This window comes from Oncorhynchus keta, chromosome 4, assembly GCF_023373465.1.
Source record: "Oncorhynchus keta strain PuntledgeMale-10-30-2019 chromosome 4, Oket_V2, whole genome shotgun sequence".
NCBI lineage: Eukaryota > Metazoa > Chordata > Actinopteri > Salmoniformes > Salmonidae > Oncorhynchus > Oncorhynchus keta.
This window is the reverse complement of record NC_068424.1, coordinates 17,309,957-17,331,922: the sequence shown is the minus strand read 5'-3', so window position 1 is coordinate 17,331,922 and position 21,966 is coordinate 17,309,957. Positions and strand designations below refer to the sequence as shown.

General features: G+C 45.5%; 1 protein-coding gene across 1 annotated transcript in view; it reads left to right on the top strand.

The window, feature by feature from the left end:
* The window catches only part of LOC118378446 (phospholipid-transporting ATPase IB-like), a 118,688-nt gene that overhangs the window by 94,663 nt on the left and 2,059 nt on the right, over positions 1 to 21,966 (top strand). The window contains exons 30-34 of the mRNA XM_052502857.1: positions 1,222 to 1,283; positions 2,208 to 2,264; positions 5,126 to 5,233; positions 9,371 to 9,459; positions 11,313 to 11,417. Coding sequence (XP_052358817.1) covers positions 1,222 to 1,283; positions 2,208 to 2,264; positions 5,126 to 5,233; positions 9,371 to 9,459; positions 11,313 to 11,417 — 421 coding nt within the window. The remainder of the gene's footprint in view (positions 1 to 1,221; positions 1,284 to 2,207; positions 2,265 to 5,125; positions 5,234 to 9,370; positions 9,460 to 11,312; positions 11,418 to 21,966) is intronic.

The window sequence follows — 21,966 nt, the reverse complement described above, 5'->3', positions numbered from 1 at the left end:
CACATACTAATCATATGCATATACTATATTCCTGGCATGAGCAACAGGGTGCTGAAATGTTGCGCGGTTTTTAACAGAATGTTCGAAAAAGTAGGGGGTAGGAGTAACAGGTTAATGCAACCGCTGTGTCAGATTTCAAAAAAACTTTACGGAAAAAGCAAACCATGCAATAATCTGAGTACAGTGTTCAGACAACAAAACAGCCAAAAATATAATTATTCACTTACCTTTGATGATCTTCATCAGAATGCACTCCCAGGAATGCCAGTTCCACAGTAAATGTTTGATTTGTTCGATTAAGTTCTTAATTTATGTCCAAATAGCTTCTTTTGTTAGGGCGTTTGGTAAACAAATCCAAACGTGCGTGCCGGTCCAGCCAAACGTCGGACGAAAAGTTCAAAAAGTCTATACTTGTCAAACTACTGTATATTGATTGGAATGGCAAAGAGTTGCAAAACTACAAACCTCAGATTTCCCACATCCTGGTTGGATTTTTCTCCGGTTTTCGCCTGCCATATGAGTTCTGTTATACTCAGACATCATTCAAACAGTTTTAGAAACTTCAGAGTGTTTTCAGAGTGTTTTCAGAGTGTTTTCAGAGTGTTTTCTATCCAATTCTGATATGCATATATTAGCATCTGGGACAGAGTAGCAGGCTGTTTACTCGGGGCACATTATTCATCCAAGCTACTCAATACTGCCCCCCTGTCACCAAGAAGTTAAGGACAGCAAAGTCAAGGTATTGGAGTGGCCATCACAAAACCCTGACCTCAATCCAATAGAAAATTTGTGGGCAGAACTGAAAAAGCGTGTGCGAGCAAGGAGGCCTACAAACCTGACAAGGAGGCCTACAAAAAATTCACCCAGCGTATTGTGGGAAGCTTGTGGAAGGCTACCCGAAACGTTTGACCCAAGTTAAACAATTTAAAGGCAATGCTACCAAATACTAATTGAGTGTATGTAAACTTCTGACCCACTGGGAATGTGATGAAAGTAATAAAAGCTGAAATAAATAATTCTCTCTACTATTATTCTGACATTTCACATTCTTAAAATAAATTAGTGATCCTAACTGACCTAAGACAGGGCATTTTACTAGGATTAAATGTCAGGAATTGTGAAACTGAGTTTAAATGTATTTGGCTAAGGTGTATGTAAACTTCCGACTTCAACTGTAAATCTTGTAGTAAATGTTTCACTGTGTGTGTGTGTTCTCCCCAGACAGTCCTTTCAACAACGGTCATGGTACTGACTACCTGTTTGTGGGGAACATGGTGTACACGGTAAGCACATCCCCTCTACAGACCCTCACAGTGTGTCTCATCTGTGTTGATGCTGATACTCTGTACAAAAACATGGACTCATCCCACTAATTATAGAAGTAATGAAGTGTTCTCATGGGTCTACAGTGTCCTCAGCAATCGCTCTATCACTCTGTTCCTTAAATTCAGCACGGTGTGTGTCTGTTGCTTATTTGTTAGTGAGTGTTTAGATGGCTGAGAGCAGCGGTTATACTTTGAGTGTTTTAACATATATTGTGTACAGTATCATTATGGACATTTATCATCTCTGGTGTCGTTTGTGAATTAACGCCACCTCTCTTTCTCCCTCATTCTCTCTTTCTCTCCCGCATTCTCTCTTTCTCCCCTCCCCCTATTTTCTCTCTTCCCCTCCCCCTATGTTCTCTCTCCCCCTCCCTCAATTTCTCTCTCCCCCTCCCTCATTTTCTCTCTCTCCCTCCCTCATTTTCTCTCCCCGCCTCCCTAATTTCTCTCTCTCCCTCCCTCATTTTCTCTCCCCGCTTCCCTAATTTTCTCTCTCCCTCTCCATCATTCTCTCTCACTCCCCCTCCATTCTCTCTCTCTCTCTCCCCCTTCCTCATTTTCTCTCTCTCCCTCCCTCATTTTCTCTCCCCCCTCCCTAATTTTCTCTCTCCCTCCCTAATTTTCTCTCTCCCCCTCCCTCATTTTCTCTTTCCCCCTCGCTCATTTTCTCTTTCCCCCTCCCTCATTTTCTCTCTCTCCCTCCCTCATTTTCTCTCTCTCCCTCCCTCATTTTCTCTCTCCCTCCATCATTCTCTCTCACTCCCCCTCCATCATTCTCTCTCTCCCCCTCCCTCCCTCATTCTCTCTCTCTCTCTTCTCCTGCCTCATTCTCTCTCTTTCTCTCCCCTTCTCCCCCTCTCCCTTTCTCTCTTCTCTCTGCAGTATGTGGTAGTAACAGTGTGTTTGAAAGCTGGTATGGAAACCACTGCCTGGACCAGGGTACAGTCTGTTTTACCGTAACGATTTCCTCTCCAACACACACTCCCACTGCACTACTCCTATAAACTGCTTAGATGTACCGTGGTGACATACAGAACCACTCAAACGTTTGGACACACCTACTCATTCAAGGTGAAGCTGGTTGAGAGGATGCCAAGTGTGCAAAGCTTTCAAGGCAAAGGGTGGCTACTTATAAGAATCTAAAATGTTTAACAACTTTTTTGGTTACTGCATGATTCGTGTGTGTTTTCATAGTTTTGATGTCTTCACTATTATTATACAATGTAGAAAATAGTAAAAAATAAAATAAAAACTTGAATGTGTAGGTGTGTCCAAACTTTGACTGGTCCTGTACAGTTGTGGCCACAAGTTTTGAGAATGACACAAATATTAATTTTCACAAAGTCTGCTGCCTCAGTTTGTAAGATGGCAATCTGCATATATTCCAGAATGTTATGAAGAGTGATCAGATGAATTACAATTAATTGCAAAGTCCCTCTTTGCCATGCAAATAAACTGAATCCCAAAAAAGCATTTCCACTACATTTCAGCCCTGCCACAAAAGGACCAGCTGACATCATGTCAGTGATTCTCTCGTTAACACAAGTGTGAGTGTTGGCGAGGACAAGGCTGGAGATCACTCTGTCATGCTGATTGAGTTCGAATAACAGACTGGAAGCTTCAGAAGGAGGGTGGTGCTTGGAATCATTGTTCTTCCTCTGTCAACCATGGTTACTTGCAAGGAAACACGTGCCCTCATCATTGCTTTGCACAAAAAGGGCTTCACAGGCAAGGATATTGCTGCCAGTAAGATTGCACCTAAATCAACCATTTATCAGATCATCGAGAACTTCAAGGAGAGCGGTTCAATTGTTGTGAAGAAGGCTTCAGGGTTCCCAAGAAAGTCCAGCAAGCACCAGGACCGTCTCCTAAAGTTGATTCAGCTGCGGGATCGGGGCACCACCAGTACAGAGCTTGTTCAGGAATGGCAGCAGGCAGGTGTGAGTGCATCTGCATGCACAGTGAGGCAAAGACTTTTGGAGGATGGCCTGGTGTCAAGAAGGGCAGCAAAGAAGCCACTTCTCTCCAGGAAAAACATCAGGGACAGACTGATATTCTGCAAAAGGTACAGGGATTGGACTGCTGAGGATTGGGGTAAAGTCATTTTCTCTGATGAATCCCCTTTCTGATTGTTTGGGGCATTCGGAAGAAAGCTTGTCCGGAGAAGACAAGGTGAGCACTACCATCAGTCCTGTGTCATGCCAACAGTAAAGCATCCTGAGACCATTCATATGTGGGGGTTGCTTCTCAGCCAAGGGAGTGGGCTCACTCACAATTTTGCCTAAGAACACAGCCATGAATAAAGAATAGTACCAACAAATCCTCAGAGAGCAACTTCTCCCAACCATCCAAGAACAGTTTGGTGACGAACAATGCCTTTTCCAGCATGATGGAGCACCTTGCCATGAGGCAAAAGTGATAACTAAGTGGCTCGGGGAACAAAACATAGATATTTTGGGTCCATGGCCAGGAACCTCCCCAGACCTTAATCACATTGAGAACTTGTGGTCAATCTTCAAGAGGTGGTGGACAAACAAAAACTAACAAATTCTGACAAACTCCAAGCATTGATTTATGCAAGAATGGGCTGACATCAGTCAGGATGTGGCCCAGAAGTTAATTGACAGCATGCTAGGGCGGATTGCAGAGGTCAAATCAAATCAAATGTATTTATATAGCCCTTCGTACATCAGCTGATATCTCAAAGTGCTGTACAGAAACCCAGCCTAAAACCCCAAACAGCAAGCAATGCAGGTGTAGAAGCACGGTGGCTAGGAAAAACTCCCTAGAAAGGCCAAAACCTAGGAAGAAACCTAGAGAGGAACCAGGCTATGTGGGGTGGCCAGTCCTCTTCTGGCTGTGCCGGGTGGAGATTATAACAGAACATGGCCAAGATGTTCAAATGTTCATAAATGACCAGCATGGTCGAATAATAGTAAGGCAGAACAGTTGAAACTGGAGCAGCAGCATGGCCAGGTGGACTGGGGACAGCAAGGAGTCATCATGTCAGGTAGTCCTGGGGCATGGTCCTAGGGCTCAGGTCCTCCGAGAGAGAGAAAGAAAGAAGGAGAGAATTAGAGAACGCACACTTAGATTCACACAGGACACCGAATAGGACAGGAGAAGTACTCCAGATATAACAAACTGACCCTAGCCCCCCGACACAAACTACTGCAGCATAAATACTGGAGGCTGAGACAGGAGGGGACAGGAGGGGACAGGAGACACTGTGGCCCCATCCGAGGTCTTTAAAAAGAAACACTGCAAGTATTGACTCTTTGCATCAACTTCATGTAATTGTCAATAAAAGCCTTTGACACTTATGACATGCCTGAAATTATACTTCAGTATTCCATAGTAATATCTGATTAACATTTCTAAAAACACTGAAGTAGCAAACTTTGTGAAAATTAATATTTGTCATTCTCAAAACTTTTGTCCACGACTGTACATAGAAGGTAGCCTGCAGATGGAAGGTAGCCTGCAGATGGAAGGTATCCTGCAGGTGGAAGGTATCCTGCAGATGGAAGGTATCCTACAGATGGATGGCAGTCTACAGATTGACAGCTGGCAGTGTGGGGTATACTCTAGTTTAGAGAGACAGCACCCCCTATATACTGTACATCCACACACAGTCCTTGCCACGTGTTACAGCCATCTCAGCTCATTACTACTGCGGTGAGGGGGGGTCGAGGTGGGTGTTGACACCCCCCGTCCATTCTGCTGTCCACATAACCCCCCCCCTTTCTTCTTCTTCTCCCTCCCTCCCCTCTCTCTCTCCCCCTCTCTTCTCCCTATAGTTCTCCCACCTGGCGGTGTGGGGCAGTATGATTCTCTGGGTGCTCTTCTTTACGGTCTACTCAGCTTTCTGGCCGGCCATCCCCATCGCTCCTGACATGCAAGGCCAGGCAAGTCTCCTCCTCCTCATGGTTCAAATGGTCTCTTCTGTTCAACGAAGCCGTGTCCACGGTGTCCTGTTGACTTGAAAAGCTGAGGTACCCGGTAGAGGTGTGCGGTCAGCCCCAATAACCCCGCCTCAGACCATGCTGTAAATATGTCATAATAGTTTGGAAACAGCTCCGTGGACCTGTTCTATATGGACTTAGTGCTTTCCACCTCCCAGCTCTCCCCAAACGTGTCAGTCATTTTGGTAATGGGATGGTGGGGGGTAATAACCCTTCATTACGCCTGGCGCCATTGCGGCTGGCCTTCTGGGTGTTCTATGTCAGCACTGCTGGAGCCCCAGGGAGATTCATACCATGCCAGCCCGCTCTGCAGGCCCTCTGCACCTGCTACGCCGTCACCCGAGCCCCAGGCTTTTACGGCCTGCCCTGGAGGTGTTGACTCTAGAGTGGGTGGGATTGGCTGTGCAGGGCTGGTGGAGGACCGGTGGGTGGGTGTCTATGGGGTACCCCTTGATTGAGTGTTTTTAGGGGGCTAATAAGTTGGTGCGGGGGTACCCCACTGTGCTGGGGAGGGAGGGGGAGAGAGGTGGAAGCCTCAGCCCCCTTCAGACCATTAATTCAATTTGTGTCAGAAATGAGGAACATGAATAACCCTGCAGCTGCTCAGTCCAACTGGGGAACTGAGAAACACATACACCCCTCCCTCACCCCACCTCTCCCCCATCGCAATCCCTCCCTCCCTCACCCCACCTCTCTCCCCCGTCGCAACCCCTCCCTCACCCCCTCCCTCACCCCACCTCTCTCCCCCGTCGCAACCCCTCCCTCACCCCACCTCTGTCCCCCGTCGCAACCCCTCCCTCACCCCACCTCTCTCCCCCTCCCTCACCCCACCTCTCTCCCCCGTTGCTCCCCCTCGCTCACCCCACCTCTTTCCCCCGTCGCAACCCCTCCCTCACCCCACCTCTCTCCCCCGTCGCAACCCCTCCCTCACCCCACCTCTCTCCCCCGTCGCAATCCCTCCCTCACCCCACCTCTCTCCCCGTCGCAACCCCTCCCTCACCCCACCTCTCTCCCCCGTCGCAATCCCTCCCTCCCTCACCCCACATCTCTCCCCCTCCCTCACCCCACCTCTCTCCCCCTCCCTCACCCCACATCTCTCCCCCTCCCTCACCCCACCTCTCTCCCCCTCCCTCACCCCACCTCTCCCGCCCCTCTTGTTCTCCGCATCGCTTCCCCCATCACACATTCTGACCTCCTCTCCCTTGCTTCCCCCGTCACACATTCTGACCTCCTCTCCCTTGCTTCTCCTATCTCTGCATTCATCTTCCCATAAGGGATGAATAATGGGCTGTTCATTGAGTGCTCTGTCTACTCTTCTAATAATTGTGTTTCTGTCGGTGTTTGTCGGAGACCGTGTCTGTGTGTGTTGGTGTTTTGACTGACCGAGAATGTGTGTTTGTGTGTATGTACATATATGTGGAGATGTTAGTCGGAGACTGACAGTCTGTCCGGTTGTCTGTGGGTGTGTGTCAGACAGGGAATGTGTGTGTAGTCTGAGCGTCTCTGGGTGTGTTTCCAGCTGTCACAGGGAATGTTTCATAATGGTTTTCCAATTCAGTCCGGAGAATCTTCCTGGGAATGCCAGCTGTGTCTGGCCCAAGCTATCTATCTCTGAACTACAGCCTCATAACAGCTACTAAGGATGTAGCTAGTTAGCCAGTACAACGTAGACTACAGCACAGTGTCCAGTTGTATTAATGTAGTATAGTAGAGAGATGGGCTTTGTTGCCAGGGCATATTCAGCTAACTGTTACTGGTATTCAGCATATGGAGGCAGAAATGGATACCATGTAGAAAGACAGGGGGGGGGGGCTCAAGGTGGACAACAGGCAGAGATGAATAAAGAAACAGACGCTTCAAGAGAAAGAAAAATAAATACAGATGGAGAGAATCTGAGTGGAGAGAAAGGAAGATGTAGCTGATTGAGAGAGCGGCAGAGAGACAGAAGTTGAGTGGATGATTAACCCCTAGAGTCAGGGTTAGAGGTCAGAGGTCAACGCGACTGACTGCAGCTGGATGACAGAGGGAGGAGACCCTAGTAGTTACTCAATGAAGAGTATCTGTCTAACTTGTTGCTGGAATGTTGTGTTATGTTGATATGGTGTGTGTGTTATGTTGACGTGTGTGTGTGTTGACGTGTGTGTGTGTGTTGACGGTTGTGTGTGTGTGTTGACGTTTGTGTGTGTGTGTGTGTTGACGTTTGTTTGTGTGTGTGTGTGTTGACGTTTGTTTGTGTCTGTGTGTGTTGACATTTGTTTGTGTGTGTGTGTGTTGACATTTGTTTGTGTGTGTGTGTGTTGACATTTGTTTGTGTGTGTGTGTGTTGACGTTTGTGTGTGTGTGTGTGTTGACGTTTGTGTGTGTGTGTGTGTGTGTGTGTGTGTGTGTGTGTGTGTGTGTGTGTGTGTGTGTGTGTGTGTGTTGACGTTGTGTGTCTGTGTTGACGTTGTGTGTCTGTGTTGACGTGTGTGTGTGTCTGTTGTGTTGACGTGTGTGTGCATGCGTTATGTTGACGTTGTGCGTTATGTTGATATTGTGTGTGTGTGTGTTGACATGTTTGTGTGTTGACATGTTTGTGTGTTGACGTGTGTGTGTGTTGACATGTGTGTGTGTTGAAGTATGTGTGTGTGTGTGTGTTGAAGTATGTGTGTGTGTGTGTTGAAGTATGTGTGTGTGTGTGTGTGCGTTATGTTGACGTGTATGTGTGTGTGCATTATGTTGTTGTGTGTGGGTGTTGAAGTATGTGTGTGTGTGTGCGTTATGTTGACGTGTATGTGTGTGTGCATTATGTTGTTGTGTGTGGGTGTTATGTTGACATGTGTGTTATGTTGACATGTGTGTGTGTTATGTTGATGTGCGTGTGTGCGTGTGTGTGTGTTGATGTGCGTGTGTGTCTGTGCTGATGTGCGTGTGTGTGTGTGTTGACTGTGTGTGTGTGTGTTGTGTTGACTGTGTGTGTGTTGTGTTGACCGTGTGTGTGTTGTGTTGACTGTGTGTGTGTGTGTGTTGTTGACAGTGTGTGTGTGAGTTGTTGACAGTGTGTGTGTGTGTGTGTGTTATGTTGATGTGTGTGTGTGTGTGTTATGTTGATGTGTGTGTTATGTTGATGTGTGTGTGTTATGTTGATGTGTGTGTGTGTGTTATGTTGACTGTGTGTGTGTTGTGTTGACTGTGTGTGTGTTGTGTTGATGGTGTGTGTGTGAGTTGTTGACGGTGTGTGTGTGTTATGTTGATGTGTGTGTGTGTGTTATGTTGACTGTGTGTGTGTTATGTTGACTGTCTGTGTGTTATGTTGATGGTGTGTGTTTGTGTGTTATGTTGATGGTGTGTTTGTGTGTTATGTTGACGGTGTGTGTGTGTTATGTTGACAGTGTGTGTTATGTTGACGGTGGGTGTGTGTCTTGTGTGTGTGTTATGTTGATGGTGTGTGTGTGTGTGTTATGTTGATGGTGTGTGTGATGTTGACGGTGGGTGTGTGTCTTGTGTGTGTGTTATGTTGATGGTGTGTGTGTGTGTGTTATGTTGATGGTGTGTGTGATGTTGACGGTGGGTGTGTGTGTTGTGTGTGTGTTATGTTGATGGTGTGTGTGTGTGTGTGTGTGTTATGTTGATGGTGTGTGTGATGTTGACGGTGGGTGTGTGTGTTGTGTGTGTGTTATGTTGATGGTGTGTGTGATGTTGACGGTGGGTGTGTGTGTTATGTGTGTTATGTTGATGGTGTGTGTGTGTGTGTGTGTGTTATGTTGATGGTGTGTGTGATGTTGACGGTGGGTGTGTGTGTTATGTTGATGGTGTGTGTGTGTGTGTTATGTTGATGGTGTGTGTGATGTTGACGGTGGCTGTGTGTCTTGTGTGTGTGTTATGTTGATGGTGTGTGTGTGTGTGTGTGTGTGTGTTATGTTGATGGTGTGTGTGATGTTGACGGTGGGTGTGTGTGTTGTGTGTGTGTTATGTTGATGGTGTGTGTGATGTTGATGGTGTGTGTGATGTTGACGGTGGGTGTGTGTGTTGTGTGTGTGTTATGTGTGTTATGTTGATGGTGTGTGTGATGTTGATGTTGTGTGTGTTTGTTTGTTGCAGGCTGACAGGGTGATGCACTGCTGGCACTTCTGGCTGGGGCTGATCCTGGTGCCAGCAGCCTGTCTACTCAAAGACTTTGCCTGGAACGCGTGAGTAACACACTCACACTGCATATGTACGATCAAAATCAATACCTACATGCATATGAACAGATAAAGTGCATTCGGAAAGTATTCAGTCCACTTGACTTTTTCCCCATTCTGTTACATTACAGCCTTATTCTAAAATGGATTAAATAAATCTAATTCCTCAACAATCGACAGACGATACCCCATAGCGACAAAGTGAAAACACGTTTTTAGATATTTCTGCACATTTATTAAAAATAAAAAACAGATACCTTATTTACATAATTATTCAACCCCTTTGCTATGAGACTCGAAATTGAGCTCAGATTGGACATGATTTGGAAAGGCACACACCTGTCTATATATGGTCCCACAGTTGACAGTGCACATCAGAGCAAAAACCAAGCCATGAGGTCGAAGGAATTGTCCGTAGAGCTCTGAGACAGGAATGTGTCGAGGCACAGATCTGGGGAAGGGTTCCAAAATATTTGTAAAGCATTGAAGGTCCCCAAGAACACAGTGGCCTCCATCATTTTTAAATGGAAGAAGTTTGGAACCACCAAGACTATTCCTAGAGCTGGCCGCCCTGCCAAACGGAGCAATCAGGGGAGAAGGGCCTTGGTCAGGGAGGTCCAGAGTTCATCTGTGGAAATGGGAGAACCTTCCAGAAGGACAACCTTCTCTGCGGCATTCCACCAATCAGGTCTTTATGGTACAGTGGCCAGACGGAAGCCACTCCTCAGTAAAAGGCACATGACAGCCCGCTTGGAGTTTGCCAAAAGGCACCTAAAGACTCTCAGACCATGAAAAACAAGCTACACTGGTCTGATGAAACCAAAATTGAACTCTTTGGCCTGAATGCCAAGAGTCACGTCTGGAGGAAACCTGGCACCATCCCTAAGGTGAAGCATGGTGGTGGCAGCATCATGTTGTGGGGATGTTTTTCAGTGGCAGGGACTGGGAGACTAGTCAGGATCGAGGGAAAGATGAACGGAGCAATGTCCAAAGAGATCCTTGATGAAAGCCTGCTCCAGAGTGCTCAGGACCTCAGACTGGGGCAAAGGTTCACATTCCAACAGGACAACAACCCAGAGCCAGGACTTGAACCTGATCTAACATCTCTGGAGAGGCCATAAAATAGCTGTGCAGTGATGCTTTCCATCCAACCTGACAGAGCTTGAGAGGATCTGCAGAGAAGAATGTGAGAAACTCCCCAAATACAGATGTGCCAAGCTTGTAGAGTCATACCCAAGAAGACTCGAGGCTGTAATCACTACCAAAGGTGCTTCGACAAAGTACTGAGTAAAGGGTCTGAATACTTATGTAAATGTGATATTTTTATACATTTGCAAAAATAATGGGTTATTGTGTGTAGATTGATGAAAAAAAATGGTTTTAATCCATTTTAGAATAAGGCTGTAACGTAACAAAATGTGTGAAAAGTGAAGGGGTCTGAATGCACCGTATGTACCACCCAAAGCAATACACAGACATTCTAAAACACACACGTGCATATTATATAAACATGTTTTAAAAAGTCACATTTCAATAAATAGTCCTACATGTATGTGGAAAACACAGTCCCTCCAGGATTTTGCGATTTAGTGAACGCAGATTATTTTTGCAAAATCAACCATTCCCCTCAAGGACTAGCGAAACTGACCAATCGTCTAATTATTAGTCACTTAAAACTGTCTGATCACCACACTACAAAAAGAGGACTTTTAACCAATCACCATCACTATTACTGCATAAAATGGTTCAATCAGAATTGCTGCAGCAAAATCCAGCCTTTTTGACCGCAGATTTCACCACAGAAACAGTGAAATCCTGGTGGGGGTAATAAGCAATAGAACCCTATGAATGTGTTGTAGGGGTCGTCGCACTGTGAAGAAGTCTCTTCTGGAAGAGGTCCAGGAGCTGGAGGCCAGGGCTGTTGACCCGGGGGCCGCCGTGCTCCGAGACGCCAGCGGACGCAGGTCAGACACACGCACGCACTGCATCATGGGATCACAGTTGGGAGGCCGCAGACAGGAGCTCTACAGAATTGACTGTGACATAGTTAATATTATCTTCATGCCATATCAGAGATCATGATAATTCCTTGGACTGAGGGGAAACACCCTTCAAAGATTTTGTTACGAGTCTATAAGATTAATGTGCGTGTTTATTTTGATTTATGTCCTAGTGTTTATATGACTGTTTGTATGAGAGAAGACCAGTGCTGTAACCATGGCCCTCTTGGTAACCTCTTGGTAACCTCTTGGTAACCTCTTGGTAACCTCTTGGTAACCTCTTGGTAACCTGGTTGACCCATCCACAGGGCCAAAGCTGAGATCCCCTAGTCCCACAGCTCGGGGCACAGACGCTCACATACATACACACACGCACACATACATACATACATACATACATACATACATACATACATACATACATACATACATACATACATACATACATACATACATACATACATACATACATACACACACACACACACACACACACACACACACACACACACACACACACACACACACACACACACACACACACACACACACACACAGGTAGCACCTTGGCTTGGTTTGACCTGTCTCACTGTGTGACTTCAGACCTGTGTGTGGAGTGATCCCTTCTTCCCCTCGTCTCTCTCACTCACCCACCTCAGTACTCATGTCTCATGTTTTTCTTTTCTTTCTCCGTCTATTTTTGTATCCCTCCATTTGATTCTCTGGAGTCAGGAAGTGGACAGATTTCCACTGCTGTAAGGACTGGGTGTGTGGACTGGGTGTACTGTAGCTTCTGTGGTTGTGTGTTAGAGAGAGCCGTTTGTGTTAGTTTGTATTGTGTGTTTATAGTCATATCTGTCAAAAGAGAAGGCGTAGAACAGCTCAGGGTGGAAAACGTCAGAACATTGGAGGTATTAGGTTGAGAAGTGGAGTGGGAGATGGAAGACTGAGGTTTGGCCATTTGAGGGACTGTTATGTGGGATATTGGCTGGGGATGGGGCTCTTTGGTGGGCTTTGGGCAGGAACAATAGTCCTCAATCATCCAGTGATACGGCTAGGCTAACAATCCCGTCCAGAGCAGAGAACTAGCTTTGCCAGAGCTGGCGCAGGGAGGTGCTCAGGGACAGGGAGGGGAGACAGGGCGTTGTTTTTGGACAGGGGATGCACACAGCCTTCCCTAGCCCTGAGTTGAGGACCTTGTCCTGGGCTTAACCTGCTCCCAAACATGGGTAGGAACCAGGAGGGGCCCCAGCAACGACCATGGATAACACTGAGGAGGAGTTTCAGAGAGGAACAGAGGAGAAACGCACACATTTGTATTTCATAACGGGAGAGGGTAGGGATGAGGGTGGGGGTGGGAAAGGTAGAGGACCAAAGTTTCTCTGGGGAAGTATTTAGATGTGGCGCATCCTTGGACTGTTTGAAGTCTCAATGCCCTTCCAGACAGCGACAGTACAGGGGCCGACATGCAGCAGGATTCAGTCATAGTTTAAATATGTGCTATTTCTATGTTTATTTATTCATGTGTTCGTCTATCCATTCATTCTTCAATCATTCACCTTATTATTCATCTAGCAGACCTCATTTTCTTTGCCGAATGATACGGTTGCAAAACTTTATTTCAGGCTTTGCCAAACACGCCGGTTCTAGGTTCCCTGTGGTACCATAAGGAGCGGGTCCCAGCTGCTTGCTCAGAAGTGTGACCTTGGGGAGGCTCTGTGGATCAAATCAGGGCCCGTGTCCAGTGCTTGGAAAACCCCCCTCATGTGATGATATAAGGCCTTATTGGCTGCCTGATCTAGAGAAGTAACCTGCCGTGTTCCACAGCGGAATCAGACATCCTGTAAAGCATTCTATTAGGAGGAAACAATCTGTGGAGCATCCTGTAAAGCATTCTATTAGGAGGAAACAATCTGTGGAGCATCCTGTAAAGCATTCTATTAGGAGGAAACAATCTGTGGAGCATCCTGTAAAGCATTCTATTAGGAGCAATCCATGTAAAGCATTCTATTAGGAGGAAACAATCTGTGGAGCATCCTGTAAAGCATTCTATTAGGAGGAAACAATCTGGAGGAAACAATGGAGCATCCTGTAAAGCATTCTATTAGGAGGAAACAATCTGGGAGCATCCTGTAAAGCATTCTATTAGGAGGAAACAATCTGAGGCATCCTGTAAAGCATCCAATCTAAAGCATTCTATTAGGAGGAAACAATCTGGGAGCATCCTGTAAAGCATTCTATTAGGAGGAAACAATCTGTGGAGCATCCTGTAAAGCATTCTATTAGGAGGAAACAATCTGTGGAGCATCCTGTAAAGCATTCTATTAGGAGGAAACAATCTGTGGAGCATCCTGTAAAGCATTCTATTAGGAGGAAACAATCTGTGGAAAGCATTCTATTAGTAATCCTGTAAAGCATTCTATTAGGAGGAAACAATCTGGAGCATGTAAAGATTCTATTAGCATCCTGTAAAGCATTCTATTAGGAGGAAACAATCTGGAGCATCCTGTAAAGCATTCTATTAGGAGCAATCCATGTAAAGCATTCTATTAGGAGGAAACAATCTGGGGAGCATCCTGTAAAGCATTCTATTAGGAGGAAACAATCTGGGAGCATCCTGTAAAGCATTCTATTAGGAGGAAACAATCTGTGGAGCATCCTGTAAAGCATTCTATTAGGAGGAAACAATCTGTGGAGCATCCTGTAAAGCATTCTATCTAGGAGCAAAAGCAATCTGGGCATCCTGTAAAGCATTCTATTAGAGCATCCTGTAAAGCATTCTATTAGGAGGAAACAATCTGTGGAGCATCCTGTAAAGCATTCTATTAGGAGGAAACAATCTGTGGAGCATCCTGTAAAGCATTCTATTCTGGGCATCCTGAGCATTCTATTAGAGGAGGAAACAATCTGGGGAGCATCCTGTAAAGCATTCTATTAGGAGGAAACAATCTGGGAGCATCCTGTAAAGCATTCTATTAGGAGGAAAATCAATCTGTAAAGCATTCTATTAGGAGCAATCTGTGGAGCATAAAGCATTCTATTAGGAGGAAACAATCTGGGGAGCATCCTGTAAAGCATTCTATTAGGAGGAAACAATCTGGGAGCATCCTGTAAAGCATTCTATTAGGAGGAAACAATCTGTTCTATTAGGAGCATCCTGTAAAGCATTCTATTAGGAGGAAACAATCTGGGAGCATCCTGTAAAGCATTCTATTAGGAGGAAACAATCTGTAAAGCATTCTATTAGGAGAAACAATCTGCATCCTGTAAAGCATTCTATTAGGAGGAAACAATCTGGGAGCATCCTGTAAAGCATTCTATTAGGAGGAAACAATCTGGGAGCATCCTGTAAAGCATTCTATTAGGAGGAAACAATCTGGGGAGCATCTGGGGGAGCATGTAAAGCATTCTATTAGGAGGAAAAGCAATCTGTGGAGCATCCTGTAAAGCATTCTATTAGGAGGAAACAATCTGTGGAGCATCCTGTAAAGCATTCTATTAGGAGGAAACAATCTGTGGAGCATCCTGTAAAGCATTCTATTAGGAGGAAACAATCTGTGGAGCATCCTGTAAAGCATTCTATTAGGAGGAAACAATCTGGGGAGCATCCTGTAAAGCAGGGGTGTCAAAGTCAAATGGACGGAGGGCCAAATAAAAAATTTAGCTACAAGCCGAGGGCCGGACTGTTCGAATGTTCATTGAAAATTTTTTAAATGGCGCATATAGTCTAGTGAACCTAATTGAACCTACTGAAAACCTAACAAATATATTCCAATATGATCAGATAAATAAAGCAATATTTTCTTATGGCTCTGTCAGTAATCTTTAATTTTCAACAGACACAAAAGACAAATTTCCTTTATATAAAAATCCCCATAACATGAACATTAAATGAAAGAAACCGGTATTCAAGGCACCATCAGTAGCCTATATTTTCTATTTTAGCAAAAGTGGGCTAAATTTACTTCAAAGAAAAAAACAATAATAGCAATTTTCTATCATCCACTCAACTGAAATATTTTTAAAATATAATTGGATTGAAATACAATAAAATAAAGTGCAAAAATCTATTAATCAAAAACAACACTTTGTTTAAGGAGAAGTAACATGCAGTGAAAACAAATATTAAACTTTAACTTTTAAACTTGAACTGAGTAAAAACTCTAAATATGTGATTGCACAGTAATGTTCACTTGTTTGAGGTTGAGGTGATACTTGGTGGTGTCCCATCTTTTCCACAAGTTCATCAATGTTCGAGTAAGGCTCTGAGCTGAGGAAATCCTCAGAATTGAGTGGAGGTGTTCAGCAGTAAGTCGACTTCTGTGTGATGTTTTGTTCAAGTTCATCAAAGAAAACAGTTGTTCACACAGGTATGTGCTGCCAAACATAGACAACGTTTGAGCAGCCTGGATGCGCAGCTGGGGCATTGTGTCGGGAGGAAACGGGCGAACTCCGCAGCACCCACTGCCGCATATTTTGCCCTCAGTGCATCATTGCATTGGAGGTCAATCAACTCCATTTGGAGGTTTGGTGGTGAGCTTTCCACGTCAACAGCAAATGGGTTACCGAGCAGTTCCAACCTGCTTTTTGTGCTTCAAAGTCAGCAAATCGGCGTCGAAAGTCAGCGGCAAGCATACCTATTTTATCAGCCAACTGTGCGCTCGGGAACGCACTGGTGAGAAAAGCTTCTCTTTCATGGTCTGGCAGCTGGGAAAGTGGCTCAAATTTTCTTTCCGCATCTGCGTCTCCCACAGAGTCAGTTTGGTTTTAAATGCCTTCACTGTACTGTACATATCAGAGATGACACGATCCCGACCCTGCAGCTGCAAGTTCATTGCATTCAGATGACTCGTAATGTCACACAGAAAAGCCATTTCACACAGAAACATTTCGTCTCGGAGTTGTGTTGTGTCTTTCCCTTTGCTGTCCAAGAACAGACAAATCTCCTCACGAAGCTCGAAACATCTTTGAAGCACCTTTCCCTGGCTTAGCCATCGCACCTCTGTGTGATAAGGCAAATCACCATGCTCCGTTTCTAACTCCGTCAGAAATGCCTTGAACTGGCGGTGATTCAAACCTTTGGCTCTGATAAAGTTAACTGTGCGCGTGATGATGCTCATTACATGCTCCATTTTCAAGGCTTTACCGCTACAACGCTTCCTGGTGTATGATACAATGATAAGCTGTCAGCTCACCTGTCGCGTTTTCCTCTTGCATCTTTTCCCGTATCTTCGCCACCAGTCCGCTCCTGTGTCCACACATCGCAGGTGCTCCGTCGGTTGTCAAACCCACGAGTTTTTCCCAAGGCAGCTCCATCTCATTTACACATCTTGACACCTCTTCATACAAATCATGCCCCGTAGTTGTGCCATGCATAGGACGTAAAGCCAAAAACTCCTCTGTCACGCTTAGGCTGGAGTCCACTCCGCGGATGAAAATTGACAACTGGGCAATGTCAGAAATGTCGGTGCTCTCATCCACAGCCAAGGAATATGCAATGAAATCTTTTCCCTTTTTCACAAGCTGCTCTTTTAGATTGATGGACAACTGGTCTACTCTCTCGGCAATGGTGTTTCTGCTCAGACTCACATTTAAAAGAGTTGCCTTTTTCTGGGCAAACTTCGTCACAAACTTTAATCATGCAGTTTTGATGAAATCCCCCTCCGTAAATGGCCGGGCTGATTTAGCGATCTCTTCTGCCAAAATAAAACTGGCCTTGACAGCAGCCTGGCCTTGTGATTTGGCTTTTTTGAACAGAGCCTGTCGAGATTTGAGGCCTCGTTTTAATTCCTCTGCCTTTTGTAGCCTTTGTTCCATGTCCATATTCTTGTTTTTGTCCGCGTGTTTCGTTTCATAATGTCGTCTCAGATTATACTCTTTCAGTACCGCCACACTTTCTCCACACAGAAGACACACAGGTTTTCCAGCTACCTCCGTGAACAAATACTCCGACTCCCACCTTGTTTGAAACCCCGGTTCTCAGTGTCCACCTTCCGTTTGCCATTTTTGATGGGTATCTGAAAGTTAATTTTACTGTGATGCTGACAACTGCTGTGCCAATAAATATTGAAATGAAGCAGCCTACTGCTCGGTGCGTCACCGTTGCATTGTGGGAAATGTAGTATTGGTGCGTGTAAAAGATCTGCGGGCTGCCGGCTTGCTGCGGTCTGCGGGCCGGTTCTAATAATAAATCAAGATCATCCCAGGGGCCGTAAAAAACCTTCTCGCGGGCCGGATGTGGCCCGCGGGCCTTGACTCTGACATATGTGCTGTAAAGCATTCTATTAGGAGGAAACAATCTGGGGAGCATCCTGTAAAGCATTCTATTAGGAGGAAACAATCTGGGGAGCATCCTGTAAAGCATTCTATTAGGAGGAAACAAATGGGGAGCATCCTGTAAAGCATTCTATTAGGAGGAAACAATCTGTGGAGCATCCTGTAAAGCAGTCTATTAGGAGGAAACAATCTGGGAAGCATCCTGTAAAGCATTCTATTAGGAGGAAACAATCTGGGGAGCATCCTGTAAAGCATTCTATTAGGAGGAAACAATCTGGGGAGCATCCTGTAAAGCATTCTATTAGGAGGAAACAATCTGGGGAGCATCCTGTAAAGCATTCTATTAGGAGGAAACAATCTGTGGAGCATCCTGTAAAGCATTCTATTAGGAGGAAACAATCTGGGGAGCATCCTGTAAAGCATTCTATTAGGAGGAAACAATCTGGGGAGCATCCTGTAAAGCATTCTATTAGGAGGAAACAATCTGTGGAGCATCCTGTAAAGCATTCTATTAGGAGGAAACAATCTGGGGAGCATCCTGTAAAGCATTCTATTAGGAGGAAACAATCTGGGGAGCATCCTGTAAAGCATTCTATTAGGAGGAAACAATCTGGGGAGCATCCTGTAAAGCATTCTATTAGGAGGAAACAATCTGGGGAGCATCATGTAAAGCATTCTATTAGGAGGAAACAATCTGGGGAGCATCCTGTAAAGCATTCTATTAGGAGGAAACAATCTGGGGAGCATCCTGTAAAGCATTCTATTAGGAGGAAACAATCTGTGGAGCATCCTGTAAAGCATTCTATTAGGAGGAAACAATCTGGGGAGCATCCTGTAAAGCATTCTATTAGGAGGAAACAATCTGTGGAGCATCCTGTAAAGCATTCTATTAGGAGGAAACAATCTGTGGAGCATCCTGTAAAGCATTCTATTAGGAGGAAACAATCTGGAGCATCCTGTAAAGCATTCTATTAGGAGGAAACAATCTGGAGCATCCTGTAAAGCATTCTATTAGGAGGAAACAATCTGGAGCATCCTGTAAAGCATTCTATTAGGAGGAAACAATCTGGAGCATCCTGTAAAGCATTCTATTAGGAGGAAACAATCTGGAGCATCCTGTAAAGCATTCTATTAGGAGGAAACAATCTGGGGAGCATCCTGTAAAGCATTCTATTAGGAGGAAACAATCTGTGGAGCATCCTGTAAAGCATTCTATTAGGAGGAAACAATCTGGAGCATCCTGTAAAGCATTCTATTAGGAGGAAACAATCTGGAGCATCCTGTAAAGCATTCTATTAGGAGGAAACAATCTGGGGAGCATCCTGTAAAGCATTCTATTAGGAGGAAACAATCTGGGGAGCATCCTGTAAAGCATTCTATTAGGAGGAAACAATCTGTGGAGCATCCTGTAAAGCATTCTATTAGGAGGAAACAATCTGGAGCATCCTGTAAAGCATTCTATTAGGAGGAAACAATCTGGGGAGCATCCTGTAAAGCATTCTATTAGGAGGAAACAATCTGTGGAGCATCCTGTAAAGCATTCTATTAGGAGGAAACAATCTGTGGAGCATCCTGTAAAGCATTCTATTAGGAGGAAACAATCTGGGGAGCATCCTGTAAAGCATTCTATTAGGAGGAAACAATCTGGGGAGCATCCTGTAAAGCATTCTATTAGGAGGAAACAATCTGTGGAGCATCCTGTAAAGCATTCTATTAGGAGGAAACAATCTGTGGAGCATCCTGTAAAGCATTCTATTAGGAGGGAACAATCTGGAGCATCCTGTAAAGCATTCTATTAGGAGGAAACAATCTGGGGAGCATCCTGTAAAGCATTCTATTAGGAGGAAACAATCTGTGGAGCATCCTGTAAAGCATTCTATTAGGAGGAAACAATCTGTTCCATTTGGATACAGACTGTTGTCAGAATGTTTTGCGTTGCCATTAGTGATGAGGAGGAGGAAGATTGGTAGGAGGAGGATTGAGAGAGAGGAAGGCTGGGGGAGTGTGTGTGTGTGTGTGTGGGAGAGTTTGCATGTGAGCGAGAATGCATGCGGTGTGTGTTAACAAGGGCAGGAATGGGGCTGGTTATTTTGGTCATTGGGGTAGAGGAGCCATGATGGTGTGTTGTCTGGAAAAATAGTGTCAGTCATATAATGAGATGTGATTGGATGAACTGAATGTCAATCTGCTCTTCAGTACCAGCCAAGACATATGCCTAGACCAGTGGGGGGCAAAAGTATGGCCCCCCTCTTCCCCTTTTTCTCCACAATTTCGTGGTATCCAATTAGTAGTTACAGTCTTGTCCCATCTCTGCATCTCCCGTACGGACTCGGGAGAGGTGAAGGTCGAGAGCCGTGCGTCCTCCAAAGCACGACCCAGCCAAGCCGCACTGCTTCTTGACATACTGCCCGCTTAACCCGTAAGCCAGCAGCACCAATGTGTCGGCGGAAACACTGTGTACCTGGCGACCGTGTCAGCGTGCACTGCGCCCGGCCCGCCACAGGAGTTGCTAGAGCGCGATGGGACAAGGAAATCTTGACCTGCCAAACCCTCCTCTAACCCGGACGATGCTGGGCCAATTGTGCGCCGTCTCGGCCAGCTGTGACACAGCCTGGGATCGAACCCGGGTCTGTAGTGACGCCTTAGATGACTGCGCCACTCGGGAGGCCCCTGAAAATTGATTTTAACAGACAATTGGTCCCCCAAAAAATGCGGCCATCTGTTGAATTTCAAAATCCCAATATGGCCCTCGAGCCAAAAAGTTTGCCCACCCCTGGCCTCGACTCTACCCTATCAGGTATGACTCTGGTAGTCACATCAAAAAGTAGACTTATCTTGGGGTCAGGTCTAGGCAAGGGTGGATGCCAGACTGACTTCTTTAACCCTAATAGAACTAGATCATCTATTCTCACTTCTCTCTTTCCTTCAAGACCACATATCTGAAGGTCTGAATGGTCTTAGCAATATGGTGGAAACAGATTCAGTCTTTTCACCTACATGTGTCCATAAAGGAAAGGAGATGAGGAAATGATAGCCTGGTCCCAGATTTGTTTGTGCTCTTGCAAGTGCCAACTCCCTTGCTGTCATTGGCACGACAATTAGTGACAAAGAGTTGGCATGATAGCACAAACAGGCTGACATAGGAGCTACACTGGGGTAGTCAAACAGAATGACATAGGAGCTACACTGGGGTAGTCAAACAGAATGACATAGGAGCTACACTGGGGTAGTCAAACAGAATGACATAGGAGCTACACTGGGGTAGTCAAACAGAATGACATAGGAGCTACACTGGGGTAGTCAAACAGAATGACATAGGAGCTACACTGGGGTAGTCAAACAGAATGACATAGGAGCTACACTGGGGTAGTCAAACAGGCTGACATAGGAGCTACACTGGGGTAGTCAAACAGGCTGACATAGGAGCTACACTGGGGTAGTCAAACAGAATGACATAGGAGCTACACTGGGGTAGTCAAACAGAATGACATAGGAGCTACACTGGGGTAGTCAAACAGAATGACATAGGAGCTACACTGGGGTAGTCAAACAGGCTGACATAGGAGCTACACTGGGGTAGTCAAACAGGCTGACATAGGAGCTACACTGGGGTAGTCAAACAGAATGACATAGGAGCTACACTGGGGTAGTCAAACAGGCTGACATAGGAGCTACACTGGGGTAGTCAAACAGGCTGACATAGGAGCTACACTGGGGTAGTCAAACAGGCTGACATAGGAGCTACACTGGGGTAGTCAAACAGAATGACATAGGAGCTACACTGGGGTAGTCAAACAGAATGACATAGGAGCTACACTGGGGTAGTCAAACAGGCTGACATAGGAGCTACACTGGGGTAGTCAAACAGGCTGACATAGGAGCTACACTGGGGTAGTCAAACAGAATGACATAGGAGCTACACTGGGGTAGTCAAACAGGCTGACATAGGAGCTACACTGGGGTAGTCAAACAGAATGACATAGGAGCTACACTGGGGTAGTCAAACAGGCTGACATAGGAGCTACACTGGGGTAGTCAAACAGAATGACATAGGAGCTACACTGGGGTAGTCAAACAGAATGACATAGGAGCTACACTGGGGTAGTCAAACAGAATGACATAGGAGCTACACTGGGGTAGTCAAACAGAATGGCATAGGAGCTACACTGGGGTAGTCAAACAGAATGACATAGGAGCTACACTGGGGTAGTCAAACAGAATGGCATAGGAGCTACAC